The sequence below is a fragment of the Neovison vison genome, chromosome 10 (genome assembly GCF_020171115.1).
Source record: "Neovison vison isolate M4711 chromosome 10, ASM_NN_V1, whole genome shotgun sequence".
NCBI lineage: Eukaryota > Metazoa > Chordata > Mammalia > Carnivora > Mustelidae > Neogale > Neogale vison.
In genome coordinates this window covers 58212827-58226151 of record NC_058100.1, presented here as the reverse complement: position 1 = coordinate 58226151, position 13325 = coordinate 58212827, and the positions used below count along the sequence as shown (strand labels likewise).

At 36.9% G+C, this 13325-nt stretch overlaps 1 protein-coding gene and 1 non-coding gene across 3 annotated transcripts in view; both read left to right on the top strand.

The window, feature by feature from the left end:
- Nucleotides 1-13325, top strand: part of RABGAP1L (RAB GTPase activating protein 1 like) — a 770846-nt gene that overhangs the window by 497300 nt on the left and 260221 nt on the right. For both annotated transcript variants that reach the window (XM_044267366.1, XM_044267367.1), the window contains exons 16-17: nucleotides 5179-5304; nucleotides 7647-7790. In XM_044267366.1, the coding sequence (XP_044123301.1) occupies nucleotides 5179-5304; nucleotides 7647-7790 (270 nt within the window). The remainder of the gene's footprint in view (nucleotides 1-5178; nucleotides 5305-7646; nucleotides 7791-13325) is intronic.
- LOC122918953 lies at nucleotides 2897-3087 on the top strand. The gene has a single exon (XR_006386729.1). It is a non-coding gene; the product is annotated as a U2 spliceosomal RNA (small nuclear RNA).

Below are 13325 nucleotides of genomic sequence, written 5' to 3'. Positions count from 1 at the left end.
CTGTAACTGAAGAGAAAAAAAAAAAAAAATCATCCAGTGAGAAAGTGGCAAGTGACCTGAGTAGATATTTTTCCAAAGAAGATATTCAAAATCTAACAGGTGTATGAAAAGTTGCTCAGCATCACCCATCATCATGCAAATCAAAAGCACAGTGAGATACTGCCTCACACCTGTTGGAGTAGATATTATGAAAAAGCCAAGAGGTAATAAGCATTGGCAAGGATTTGGAGAAGAGGGAACCGTTGTGCACTGTTGATGGGAATGTAAATTGGTGCGATTACTATGGAAAACAGTATGGAAGTTCTTCAAAAAATTAAAAATAGACTACCATGGGGGCGCCTGGGTGGCTCAGTGAGTTAAGCCTCTGCCTTTGGCTCAGGTCATGATCTCGAGCCCCACATTGGGCTCTCTGCTCAGCAGGGAGCCTGTTTCCCTCTCTCTCTCTCTCTGCCTGCCTCTCTGCCCACTTATGATCTCTGTCAAATAAATAAAATCTTTAAAAAGAAATAGACTACCATGTGATCCAGCAATTCTACTTCTGAGTATATATCCAAAGAGAATGAAATTACTATCTTGAGACAAAATTAGTACCCCCACGTTCATAGCAACGTTATTTACAATAGACAAGACAACCTAAATGTTCATCAGCAAGTGAATGGGTACAGATAATGTATCTACATTTAATGGAATATTATTCAGTCATAAAAATGGAAGTCCTGTCATTTGTGATAACATGATGAACCTCAGGGGTTTTATGCTAAGTGAAATAAGTCAGACAGAGAAAGACAAATACCATATGTTATCAGTTATATGTGGAATATAAACAAGAAGAAGTCATAAAAGAGAATCAATTGGTAGTTGCCACACGAGGTGGGGGAAGTGAGTGAGTGAAACAGTACCAACTTGTAAGGTATAAAATTAATAAGTTCTGGATATGTAACAGTTTGGTGACTATAGTTGACAATATTGTATATTTGAAAGTTGCTAAGAGAAACCTTAACAGTTCTTACTGCACACAAAAATTGTAAGTATGTGAGGTGATGGGTCTATTATCTGTTGTGATCATTATTTAGAAATGTTGTTGCCTAAAGCTACACATGAAGGATGATAGCTCTAAGACTTCTCACCCCCCCCCCGACAAATGTAGATTGAAAAAAAATAAATAAAGCTTATAGACTGGGATTGTCCATATTATTTGGGGGAATAAAATTCAAACTTAAAAATTCTTTTGTTTTTGAAGAACATATATTAAATATATTGTTTCTGTGTGAGAGAGAAACAGGGAGTGGAGAAGAGAGAGTGGAAAAGGGTGGAGATAGACGGAGGGAGGAAGGGAGAATTGAAGCTCCATACCTAAAAGCAAAGCAGCAATTTATGTTCATTTTCCTGACTAATTCACCCAGTGCCTCTACTTGCGCTCTAGCTGATGGTGATGTCTAACTCTTCATCTACACATCCTACCTACCTCCCCTATCCCAGGATTTTTGTGTTCCTATCAAAGTCAAGGAGAGTTGCCTATATACTAGTCCTTTGGGAAGATGCCATAAGGTGCATGCGTCTCTCCTGTTTAATGACTGCATGTGTGAATACCAAAAGGCATTTAAACCTTTTGTTTGCTTTAATGGTTTTATTCATGCAAAGCACTAAAGGTTTATCCCCTCTGTAGGCTACCAAATGATAAATGTTTCAATAGAACTTAGAAAGAGGGAGACTGTAACTGAATTAGTTTCTCTAGGGCTGGCTGCAGTTCCCCTACATGAGCAGTTTTGTGTGGCCATTTTAGTAGCGCTCTGAGAGGGAGAAGGGGAGGCTTAGACCTTGGCAGTAGGAGTGATGGAGTCCCAGAACCTAAGTCAGGTTCGGTGGGGTTAGGTTCGGAGCCGACGGCTAAGAAAGAATTCTTAAGACGTTTCTGGTGCAAAAAGGTGGTTTATTAAACCACGGGGACAGGACCCGTGGGCAGGAGGAGATGCAGCTGCCCCGGGTTGTGAGGGATGGCAGGTTAAGTACCCTGCGGTTGGGGGAAGGTGAGGGGAAGGAAGGGTTGAATGGAGTATTCATATGCTAAAGAGGGCCAGGATATCCGAGGCCTACCGGAGGCCCCCATGCTTTAGACCAGCCATTAGCATTAGCATTAGCCTTGCGCTTGCTTTAGACCAGCCATTAGCATTAAGATAGTTGGGAGACTTTTTGGTGGGGTGTCACAATCCTGCTATAAATCGTCTTTGTTAGTGAGATTTAGGACATTTGTAAGCCAAGGGAGACTCCTGTCTTTCAGGATTGTGATCCCTGCAACCTAACTATTTGCTTATTGTTCATGGCAGTCAGGACTGCCTGAGGGATGCTACTCAACTGACTGAGGGGGAGCGGAGGGAGAGGGGGTGAAGGCACCAGCTTTTGCTTTATCTTCAGCCAGCCTCGTGCTCCCTCATCAGGAGGAGGAGTAGACCATGCATGTGCAAGTTAATGTCTCTTGAAGCTTCAATGACAACGATTGTTAAAGAGGGAAAGAATACAGTGTACTTGTATTGTGAATAAATTAGTATAAGCTGAAAAATATTTGCTGACTTGAACAGCTAGGGTCAAAGCTCCAAACACCTCACAGATAAAACAGGATTTAAAAAAAGCAAATGTTTATAGACTCAAAATGACAACAGCAAAGTGTACTTACTTAACTTTAGGAGGTTTTATTTAATTTATGTATTTCATGGTTTATAAGTAGAATATAGAAGTGGCCAATTTGTGTAGGAATTTAAATAAATGTTGTTACATTTCTAAGTGTAGCCTAAGTTACATTTCTAAACCTAGTTACATTTCTAGCTCAGTTTGACATGTTGAGTCCCCCAGTAATGGGTCCATGGTCAAAGGAGCGAGACTGATAACAAAGCGGAGGTCAATCGCTTCTCGGCCTTTTGGCTAAGATCAAGTGTAGTATCTGTTCTTATCAGTTTAATATCTGATACGTCCTCTATCCGAGGACAATATATTAAATGGATTTTTGGAGCAGGGAGATGGAATAGGAGCTTGCTCCGTCCACTCCACGCATCGACCTGGTATTGCAGTACTTCCAGGAACGGTGCACCAAAAAAAAAAAAAAAAAAAAAAAAAAAAAAAAAGCGGAGGTCAAGCAAAGCTTTATTTAACGCCAAGCATCGAGAATCAAACCAACCGTCAAACCAACTGGTCAGGGCCTTACAGAAAGGGCGACGACCCCTCCCTCCCTTACAGACTAACTTTTATAGAGCAAAGGCCATGTGGTTGGGCCTGGCCGCACACAGGTGGCCAATTAATTACAATTCACCCCATAGTAGCTATTTGAACTAGCCTATCATCTTGGTTAGAATTGGCACCCAAAAGGTGCCCAAAAGGTGGGGCCCACACTCCTTGGTAGCCAGGGGACACTATGCGTGCTTTACTCATTGGATGTCTCCACATGACCAGACTCATCCCTGCATTGGGGCTATTATCCACCTGACCTGACCCACCCTTGTATTTGGGCTTTGTTACCTGGGTTTCCTGGACTTGTTTTTAAGTAAGTTTGGGGGGGGGGGCAGGATCAATTTAAGTTTTACTACATAAACAAGAAAATGGCTGTTCAACTGGGGTGAGGCCGCTCTGGCTGAAAAGGCCCTTACAGACAAACTTTACTAACTTGGCCCCTAATTAGAAAACAAATAAAGGGGTAGTCAAAATGGAAAGGGAATAAGGAGAGAAGGGGTTTATAAAATAGACCTCTACTTGAATTAAGTGTTCAGACAGAGAATTTAATCTAACAAAGGTGTCAGATACCATAAACCATAATCAGCCAAGGTCAGACTTTCAGAGAAATGACATTGATATTAAATGTTTACAGGGGCACCCGGGTGGCTCAGTTAGTTAAGCATCTGCCTTCAGCTCAGGTCCTGATCTCAGGGTCCTGGGATCCGGCTAGAGTTCTGTATTGGGCTTCCTGCTCAGGGGGGAAGAAGCCTGCTTCTCCCTCTCCCTCTGTTCCTCCCTACCGCTGGTGTGTATACTCTCTCTCTCTTAAATAAATAAAGTCTTTATTTAAAAAAAAAAAAAGTAAATGTTTACATAACAGTTTTATTTTTATCTTAGGACACTGCGTTAAGGATAAAATCTTTTTCTGTTTGCTTGATGTATTTTCTAGAATATTAGATATATATCTTGTCTAAATTCCTTCAGTTCATTGATACCACAATTTAGAGATTTTTTCCTTGGATTTCAGATTTCATTATCTGTTCAGATAAAAATGCCTCTGGAAAGGGTATATTCGATTTTATCATTTAACTCTTAATGATAAAAGTTCATAAAAATCTTTCCTGAAAACTTTCTATGTAAAAAGAAAATAACATCAAGAAGACTATGGGAAGACAGCATCTCACTATCAAAATAAAAATTACATTTATCCTTTGACCCACAAATCCCTCTTTTGTGGCTATTATTCAGGGGGAAAAAGCAATATGCCTTGTAATGTACATAGAATGTTGTCTTTTGGGGTGCTTGGGTGGCTCAGTGGATTAGGCCTCTGCCTTCAGCTCAGGTCCTGATCTTAGGGTCCTGGGATCTAGCCCCTCATTGGGATCTCTGCTTAGCAAGAGCCTGCTGCCCCCTCCCCCTCTGCCTTCCTCTCTGCCTCCTTGTGATGTCTCTCTCTCTGTCAAATAAATTTTAAAAACTTTAAAAAGAAAAGAATGTTATCTTTTATGTAGGAAAGAGAAAAAATAAAATAAGTGTGATTCTTTTATTTGCATAAAGAAACACTAGCAGGATACATGCAAAATGATTGAGTGTAGTTACGAAGTTATACCATAGAGGCAGAGACCAGGTACAGGAATTCTGATACAGAGACAGAGAGGAGTAAGACTTTACCTTTGCATACTTTTGCATTGTATTGATTTTTGAATCATGTGACTGTATTACCTGTTTTTAAGATGACTGAATGAGTGAATAATAAGATGATTGAAATCACAAAAGAGCGAAGTTCATTTCAAGTGAGGAAACTGGAAGGTTTGAACACAAATTTTTTCTGTTTTGCTGCTGAAGGCTGGCTCTGAAGAGGTTCATTCACTAAGGCCTTTAGACGTTAATACAGAGGACTGTTAACAGGAAGGAACTTTTCTGCCATTCTGGCCAAATGCCACTCAGCCGTGTTCTATGTGATCTGTTTTCCTGTAGATGCCAGAAGAGCAAGCGTTCTGTGTTTTGGTGAAAATCATGTATGACTATGGCTTACGAGATCTCTACAAAAACAACTTTGAAGATCTTCATTGCAAGTTCTATCAGTTGGAGAGATTAATACAGGTAAATAAAAATTGGGCTTTTATCACTCAGGGATTGAGTTACAGAAAAATTAATAAAATTGATGAATAATAATAATTCATGAAAGTTTAATGGAATTCTACAGAAAAATGTAGATATATTTGGTTTCTGACCAGTATCTATGTTGCTGTTAATATTTATTTAACCATTTGATCATTTTTAAAATAGTCTTCCATTGTAAATATTCAACTTTAATATACTTTGAAGTGGGAATATAGTGAGTTAAGTCAATGAAAAGGTTCCTGAGTATATTTGTAAAGAAATGAAGATATTTAAAGAATAGAAATTGAAATACTTAAGAACTTTCCCTCCCTTAATTAGCCCTAGTACTATATTTAGATCCACATGTAGAGAATTCTTAAAAGGGACAGAAAAGAATTGAAAAAGAATAAAAAACACATAAATGTTAATATAGGGACATATTTAAAATTTTTTCTCCTATAATTTCATGATCTCAAACAATGTATGTTACTGTTTCACAATATGTCTGTGTAAATTTATATGTATGAAGAACATATTATTTTATATAAGTAAAATATTACATAATAAAAAAAGATTGTGAGCAAGGGCAAGATGCTATTGACTAGTGCTAATAGAAGGAATTCCTGAGTAGCTTTGAAATTCCACCTGAAGTTGAAAATCTTAAATGTTTTTTTTTTTTTAAAGATTTTATTTATTTATTTGACAGACAGAGATCACAAGTAGGCAGAGAGGCAGGCAGAGAGAGAGAGGAGGAAGCAGACTCCCCACTGAGCAGACAGCCTGATGCGGGGCTCGATCCCAGGACCCTGGGATCATGACCTAAGCTGAAGGCAGAGGCTTTAACCCACTGAGCCACCCAGGCGCCCCGAAAATCTTAAATTTATAATGGGCCTGTGTCACATGCTTATATGGCTTTCTCTATCTGAGGTATTGAGAACCCAAGAGAAATGTGAAATAAATACATGAATGGATTGATTCCATATTGGAGAAAAGTAAAGTGATTAAGGAGGAAGGTAATGGGACACAGCACTAGAGATACTGGTAGGAGCCATTGGCCTGACCTGTCAGGAGATCCATAGGTGTATAAAGAGGGCATGAAGTCAATAAGAGACTAAAAGACTAGAACAGGGAAGACACAGGATTAGCAATGAGATTAAAGACAGCTTTACTGGGAGAAGAGAATGTTGGAAGGTAGAAGACCTTAAAAAAGAATTGAGACAGGGGAAAGATGTTAAGAGAACTATAAGCACAATGACACATGTGCTTTCATCGGGAGAAGAAAGATTGTGTAGAAGATTCTGGGCAACTGTGGACAATAAAAGCAATAGGTTCTTTTTGAGATTTAATTCTTCTAAGTAAATATTTGGGATTATTCACTTTCTTACCTTTTATTTTCAGAAGTTTACATTTTTTTGAAGCTCAGTATTCTTAAGAGCTTTGAGAGTCAAATAAATGTACCTGATAAATGAATAGCAAGTTCATGGTACTGTGAAGAAACCCAAACACATTTTAACATGTGTTAGCATTCTTTGACCGGATGACCTTAGGACACCCCACTTAAAGTACCTGATGGGTACCTTTGGGTGTTTTTCTGAAAGCATTTTGTGTAGGAAGTAGGGAGTTTTGTCTGTTTGTTTTTATGATCCATTTATGAAAACAAAACTAATGTGAGCTTTTACATGTCTTTGCTTTTCAGTTATAGGAACAGCTATGCCAATACTCTGAGCTTTCCTTTCATGCTTTTGACAAGCATTTACTTACGTAATTGAGGAGAAAAAAGCGTTAGGGTAGCATAAAGGTATTTTTAGGAGACATCCTATATCATGCATTATACCCTTGCACAATTTCTGTAGCTTGTCAGTTTTTAATGTCCAAAGATAGGTTATTTTGAAGTCTGATTATGTTTGGGGTTTGTCTCAATACCCCAAAAATATACGCAAGTGATATCACAGATCCCGGATGATGTTGATATTAAGTGGTCTCCAAAGAGTAGATCTATTTCTTTCCTAAGTAGTTCGGCAACCCATTTGATCAGGTGCTGGACTTGACTCTGGAGGGATGACGTTCATTAGACCATAGGTATTCTGTCAAAGCGAGCATTTACTAAGAAACAAGAACAGTCAAGTGTGCAAGAGGTCATCTTTGGTATTTGGCCATGACAAGTCTGCCTTTATTTTCCTCAATCATCCTAGTCCCAGGCTCATCTCCCATGATCACTTCCATGTAGTTACATAAAATTGAATGAATTTTGCGAAAAATCTGGAATGGTCATAGAAAGCTAGTCATAAATTACAGTTGTGGTAGGAAATAAAGCTTCTCAGTTTTCCACTTTGACTTTTTAGGAGCAGTTACCGGACCTGCATCACCATTTTTGTGTTCTGAACCTGGAAGTTCATATGTATGCCTCCCAGTGGTTCCTCACTCTTTTTACAGCCAAGTTCCCACTCTGCATGGTCTTCCACATCATCGACTTACTGCTCTGTGAGGTAGAGTGACTTCATCTCTCATACCTAAGCCAAAAGTGAAAATAGTTTTTATTTAAAGTGGTCATAATCGTCTTCATTTTATTTTTTCCTATAAATTAAGCCATAAATATTGACCAGGAAGTTCTATTTAATTTTTTAGTAAAGACTATTTTAATTATAATTTTATTATTTGTGAGAAACGAATATGTTAAGTCATATAAAATTCCTACAAAGTAAGGTAGGTAATTAAATTTCTGTAATTAAAATTCATAAGCCTTTACCTGTGTAATAATGTATTACTAATATAAAGGACCTTTAAAATTATATAAATGAATTCAAAATCAGGTGTTTTTAATAGTAATGTAGTTATACTTCCAAGAGTGAATATAAATGAAATTATATAGTAATCTATATTTTATTTTATCTTTTCTTTTCTTTCTTTTCACCAGTACAGTTAACATACACTGTTATGTTAGTTTCAAGTGTACAATATAGTGTGATTCAACAACTCCATACATCACCTAGCACTCATCATAGCAGGTGTACTGTTTAATCCCATCACCTATTTAACCTCCACCCACCTCCCCTCTGGTAACTACTAAGTTTGTTTTCTAATTATACAGTAATTTAATCTTCAATTCATAAGATGTTTCTAATATATATGATGTTTGAGACTCCTACCAGATAATTGTGAAGTGATACACTAACGCTTCTCTACCATATATTTTCACAGAATATTTAAAAAACTAGTTTGCAGGGGCACCTGGGTGGCTCAGTGGGTTAAGGCCTCTGCCTTTGGCTCAGGTCATGATCTCAGGGTCTTGGGATCGATCCCCGCATCCGGGCTCTCTGCTCAGCAGGGAGCCTGCTTCCTCCTCTCTCTCTGCCTGCCTCTCTGCCTACTTGTGATCTCTGACTGTCAAATAAATAAATAAAATCTTAAAAAAAAAAACTAGTTTGCAAATTCCTTAGGTATATGATTTGTTTCATGTATTGTTTTTAGTTCCTGAGGTGGCTGCGTTTATTCACTTTACTCTTACAGAAATAAACAGCATTACACATGCATACCTTGTATCCTGCCAGTCAAAATGTTTAACAGTCTTAGCAGTGATTGCTAGATGAGAATTTTTTTTATTTGGGATATAAATGTATATAAATTATAGCTGTCTTAAATTAGAAAGCTAGAGTAATCAAAAGTATAAGCCTAACATAATCTAAACGGTTTTGTATTAGTGCATAACTTGTTATACACGGTTTCCTTTCTTAACCACTCCAATCATATTAATCAAATTATAAAAAACGATTAAAAGAGATAAAAATGCCTAAGCTGCGCAAAGCATGGCTAGGATTTCTTAGGCTACCACGGCAGAAGTGTTTCCTGTGCACACATCGCTGGGCTCTGCTCGTCAGAGGTTCTAGCTGGGAGCCACACAGTCCTTGAAAGTTGCAGAGCATTTTGTGAAGGTGTAAGATCTTTAAACATTTTTTTAAAACATATTTTTAAAAACATATTTTTTAAAAAAGATTTGTTTATTTTACCTGAGAGCCAGAGAGAGAGAAAAAGAGAGAGAGGAGGGGCAGGGGAAGAGAATCTCCATCAGACTTCCCGCTGAGCACAGAGCCCGAGGCAGGGCTGGATCTCACCACCCTGAAATTATGACCTGAGCTGAAATAGAGAGTCAGACCCTTTACCATCTGGGCCACCCAGGCGTCCCCATTTGTGACATTTTAATAAAGAAAGGCTCAGCGACTTGCTGAAGGTCACAGAGTAAGTTCCCCAATTCTGAATATGTAACAGCTGGCAAACCTGATTAATAACACATTGACTCTCCTATTTGTCTTACTTAAAAATTAGTTTCTAAAATGCCTATCTAAATTTAACCTAAAGGAAGAAGGCAAAATTAGGAGTTAGAACCTCACTCAAAGTCAAAATGGTGTGATCTCTGTATACACAAATTTGGGCATTTGGCAAACTTTCCTGACTCCTCAAATTTAGTGCAGTGCTGTTCAAAAGTAAAAACCAAATTTATGTCTTTGACTTCTGTGATCTTAAAGTAATACTAAAATTTATTTTTGATAAATAAATGTTTGTAGGTCCTATTCATTTCATACTGAGCTGAGTTTAGTATTTCATGGTATTTAAAAAATAGGAAAGTGAGAGTATGACATTTTAACAGTTTTATATATATAATAGGAGCTTACAAAAGTTAATATTGCTTCAAATGTTTTGCTGAAAGAGATTATCTAATTTTATACTAGGTTAGTTTCATAATGTTCATTATAGAAATCACACCAGTAAAACTGGATTTCTTGGTCATTTATGGCAATAGTAACACTATCCTCTAGTTCACTGGAGTGATGCCTTTCTAAAATCATCTCTACGTGAGTGATTCCATACCTGGAGCATTGTCTGTGGGTCTTCTGGAACCCAGATTCACAATTTCTCAGTAAATTTTATTTTAATGATATTTGAATTTCTGATGTCAGTTGCTAAGTAAATTAGCAACATTTACAGTAGGGAAAAGAAAATTTATAAGCATTATCACTTGCTACCTGTGATTTAATTATAATATTTGAAAGATCTTAATGCTTGTTAAAATTAATAAGAGATCATAGATACTACTTTCCCTTCCCTTAAATCTGTACTCTGTAGCTGTTTAAGGAAGTTGCATAGATTTCCAAAACATGGAGTAAGTTGTAATCACAGGATCATGGTAACCACGGAAATAAATAATAATATCCCTTACCAGTTCAAAATAAACTTTATTGGGAAGAGTATCAGGATATTCATTCTTTCCACTAACTCATCTTTGTCAGAGGATTATTTTGCAAAGGAAATTTTTAGATAAACTTTTATTTCCTGCCTGTCTGTGTTTTCTCTTTGCCCCTTTCCTTCTTGTAGTTAATAAAATATTTATATCAAAACTCGTCTTTCATATGTGGTAAAATATTCTGAAAGAAATGATAACATAGTCTTAAATAGAATCATCTATATGTATTTGTTTTTGTCATGTTCTCTTTTTTTTAATGAAAATGATTCAAATCTTCATCATTATGAATTAATGTATATATACCACATCTTTATCCATTTACCTGTCGATGAACATCTAGGTTCTTTCCATAGTTTGGCTGTTGTGGACATTGCTGCTATGAACATTCAGGTGCACGTGCCCCTTTGGATCACTACATTTGTATCTTTGGGGTAAAAACCCAATAATGCGATGGCTGGGCCCTAGAATAGCTCTATTTTAAAATTTTTGAGGCTGCATACTGCTTTCCAGAGTGGCTGCACCAGCTTGCATTCCCACCAACAGCGTAGGAGTGTTCCCCTTTCCATCCTTACCAAGGACTACCATTTCCTGACTTGTTAATTTTAACCATTCTGACCAGTGTGAGGTGATACCTCATCGTAGTTTTAATTTGTATTTCCCTGATGCCAAGCGATGTTGAGCATTCTTTCATGTGTCTGTTGGCCATTTGGATGTCTTCTTTGGAGAAATGCCCAACAGCAGGATTTTAAACTAGAGTTTGAAAAAAACATCTTATTATGCTGAGATAAATGGAACGTTCCATAAATTGTTGTGTAGGCAATAATTGAAATTAATACTATTTTTTAAAAGAACAAAACCTTCTATATTTTATTGTCTGCTTCTATGGGGAGAGATAAGAAAAAGGCTAGAAGTATTAACACAGTGTAAATATTGTGCTGTTAATTCTCTAAGAATAGAACATTGTCTTTTTTAAAGAACTCTTTGTGGAAGTGTAACAGATTAAAAGAAAATGTGCAACAATTAGTGTAAAAAGTGATTTTTTTATGTTTTTCATAAGGTGAACATAACTAATGCAACAAGCAACCCAGATTTTTTTAAAAAGCCAAAATACTACATGAATTTCAGGAGTCCTCCTTCCCTTTACTGCCCCTGTGGTCACTACCTCTCTGAAAAGTAATCACTGTCCCAACTTCTAGCACCGTAGGATTATGAGTTTTGATAGTTTTTTTTTTTTTATCAAATTTCAAACTTTAGCTTTAGATGGAATAACACAATATGAACTCTTCTCATCGAGGTTTCATTTATCATTATGTTTGGACATTCATCCATATAATAGTTGCATCTAGGTTTGGTTCATTTGTTCCACTGTATGAGTATATTGTAATATATCCATTCTTCCATTGTATTGTTGATGGGCATTTGGGTTGTTCCAGATGAGTGTAATTGCAAGTAGTGTTGCTACGAACATTCTTGAACTTGCCTGTTGGTAAGCATATGAATGTACTTCTGTGGGTACACATCTAGGAGTGGAATTGCTGGGTTAGGGCATGTATACACTAGGATTTAGTAGATGCCCTCAAGTAGCTTTTTCAAAGTATTTTGAGCATTACCTTTTGAGTTGTTTTTATTCGGTGGAAGTCTTCCTTGTGCTCAAAGGCAGGTTTTTATTTTACTGTGTTTTGTTTTGTTTTTTAGAGGGCAGATCCTAGATCAGATTAGAGTTCATAAATATGGAACAAAATGACACTCATTTAGTTGAAAACTCATTGACTTGATCTCTGAAGTTGCATCCAAATGAGAACTAAGAGCTGGATTTAAGAGCTGACTCACTTCTGTGCTTGTACGAGAGAAATTCACCTGGTGGGAAAAGTCCAGCAGTGTATTCGGTGACAGAAGGAGTGACATAGAGACAGTTTAACATTGGAGTTAAGATATTTGGTTTTTTTATTTAACCCTTCCTGCATCACTTTGTTTATGTTACATTACCTGTGTATGTCTCAGTTTGTTTCTCTGTAAAATGATGCTAACAAAACCTATCTCCCAGGTTTATTTTAAGGATTGAATGAGAATATGAAGTGCTTAGCACTGTGCCTACTGCATAGTAAATACCCAGTTAGTAATATAACCCTCCGTTCTGCTCTGTCCATCTATATAGCTCTTTTATTGCTTCTCAGTTTTTTCTGTTAGCTAGATGACACCAGAGGTTCTTAAGAGAGTAGGCTAACTGGCTGTTGGTTCTTTCTTACCTTTCTAACCACCTTTGTTTCCCTCTAGTTAAGATGCTTTTTTGCTAAAACCAAAATTTTAGCCATTGACCTTAATGGAAGTTTAATTCTATTTTATAATTTTATTTTATTTCTAATTCTATTAGTTGACTAATGACTCAAGTAGTCCTCGAAGGTATTTTTTTCTTCTGCTTTCTTTCAGAAGACATAGGAAAAAAAAATAGTATTTCTTTTAGTCTTGACAAGATAACTGACAGATGATGTTTGAAGTTCGCTCTTCCCCAATAGTTCAATTTTTAGAGTATCAAATTATATTCATCTTTATATAGTAACTTGATATTTCGTGGAATATAAGGAAATCATTGACCCTTCAAATTAGAATATATTTCTTGTCTCTCCTTTTTTCTTAGGATGATGAAAAAAATGACACTGCAGTACTCCAATATTTAATTAAATACCACCAAGTATGTACCCCCTTTCAAAACAGTTCTCTGAAGCTGTAGAGTAGACTTATTATATAATATTCTTATCCCTTGCCCCCATTTTCTCCCTCAAACAGT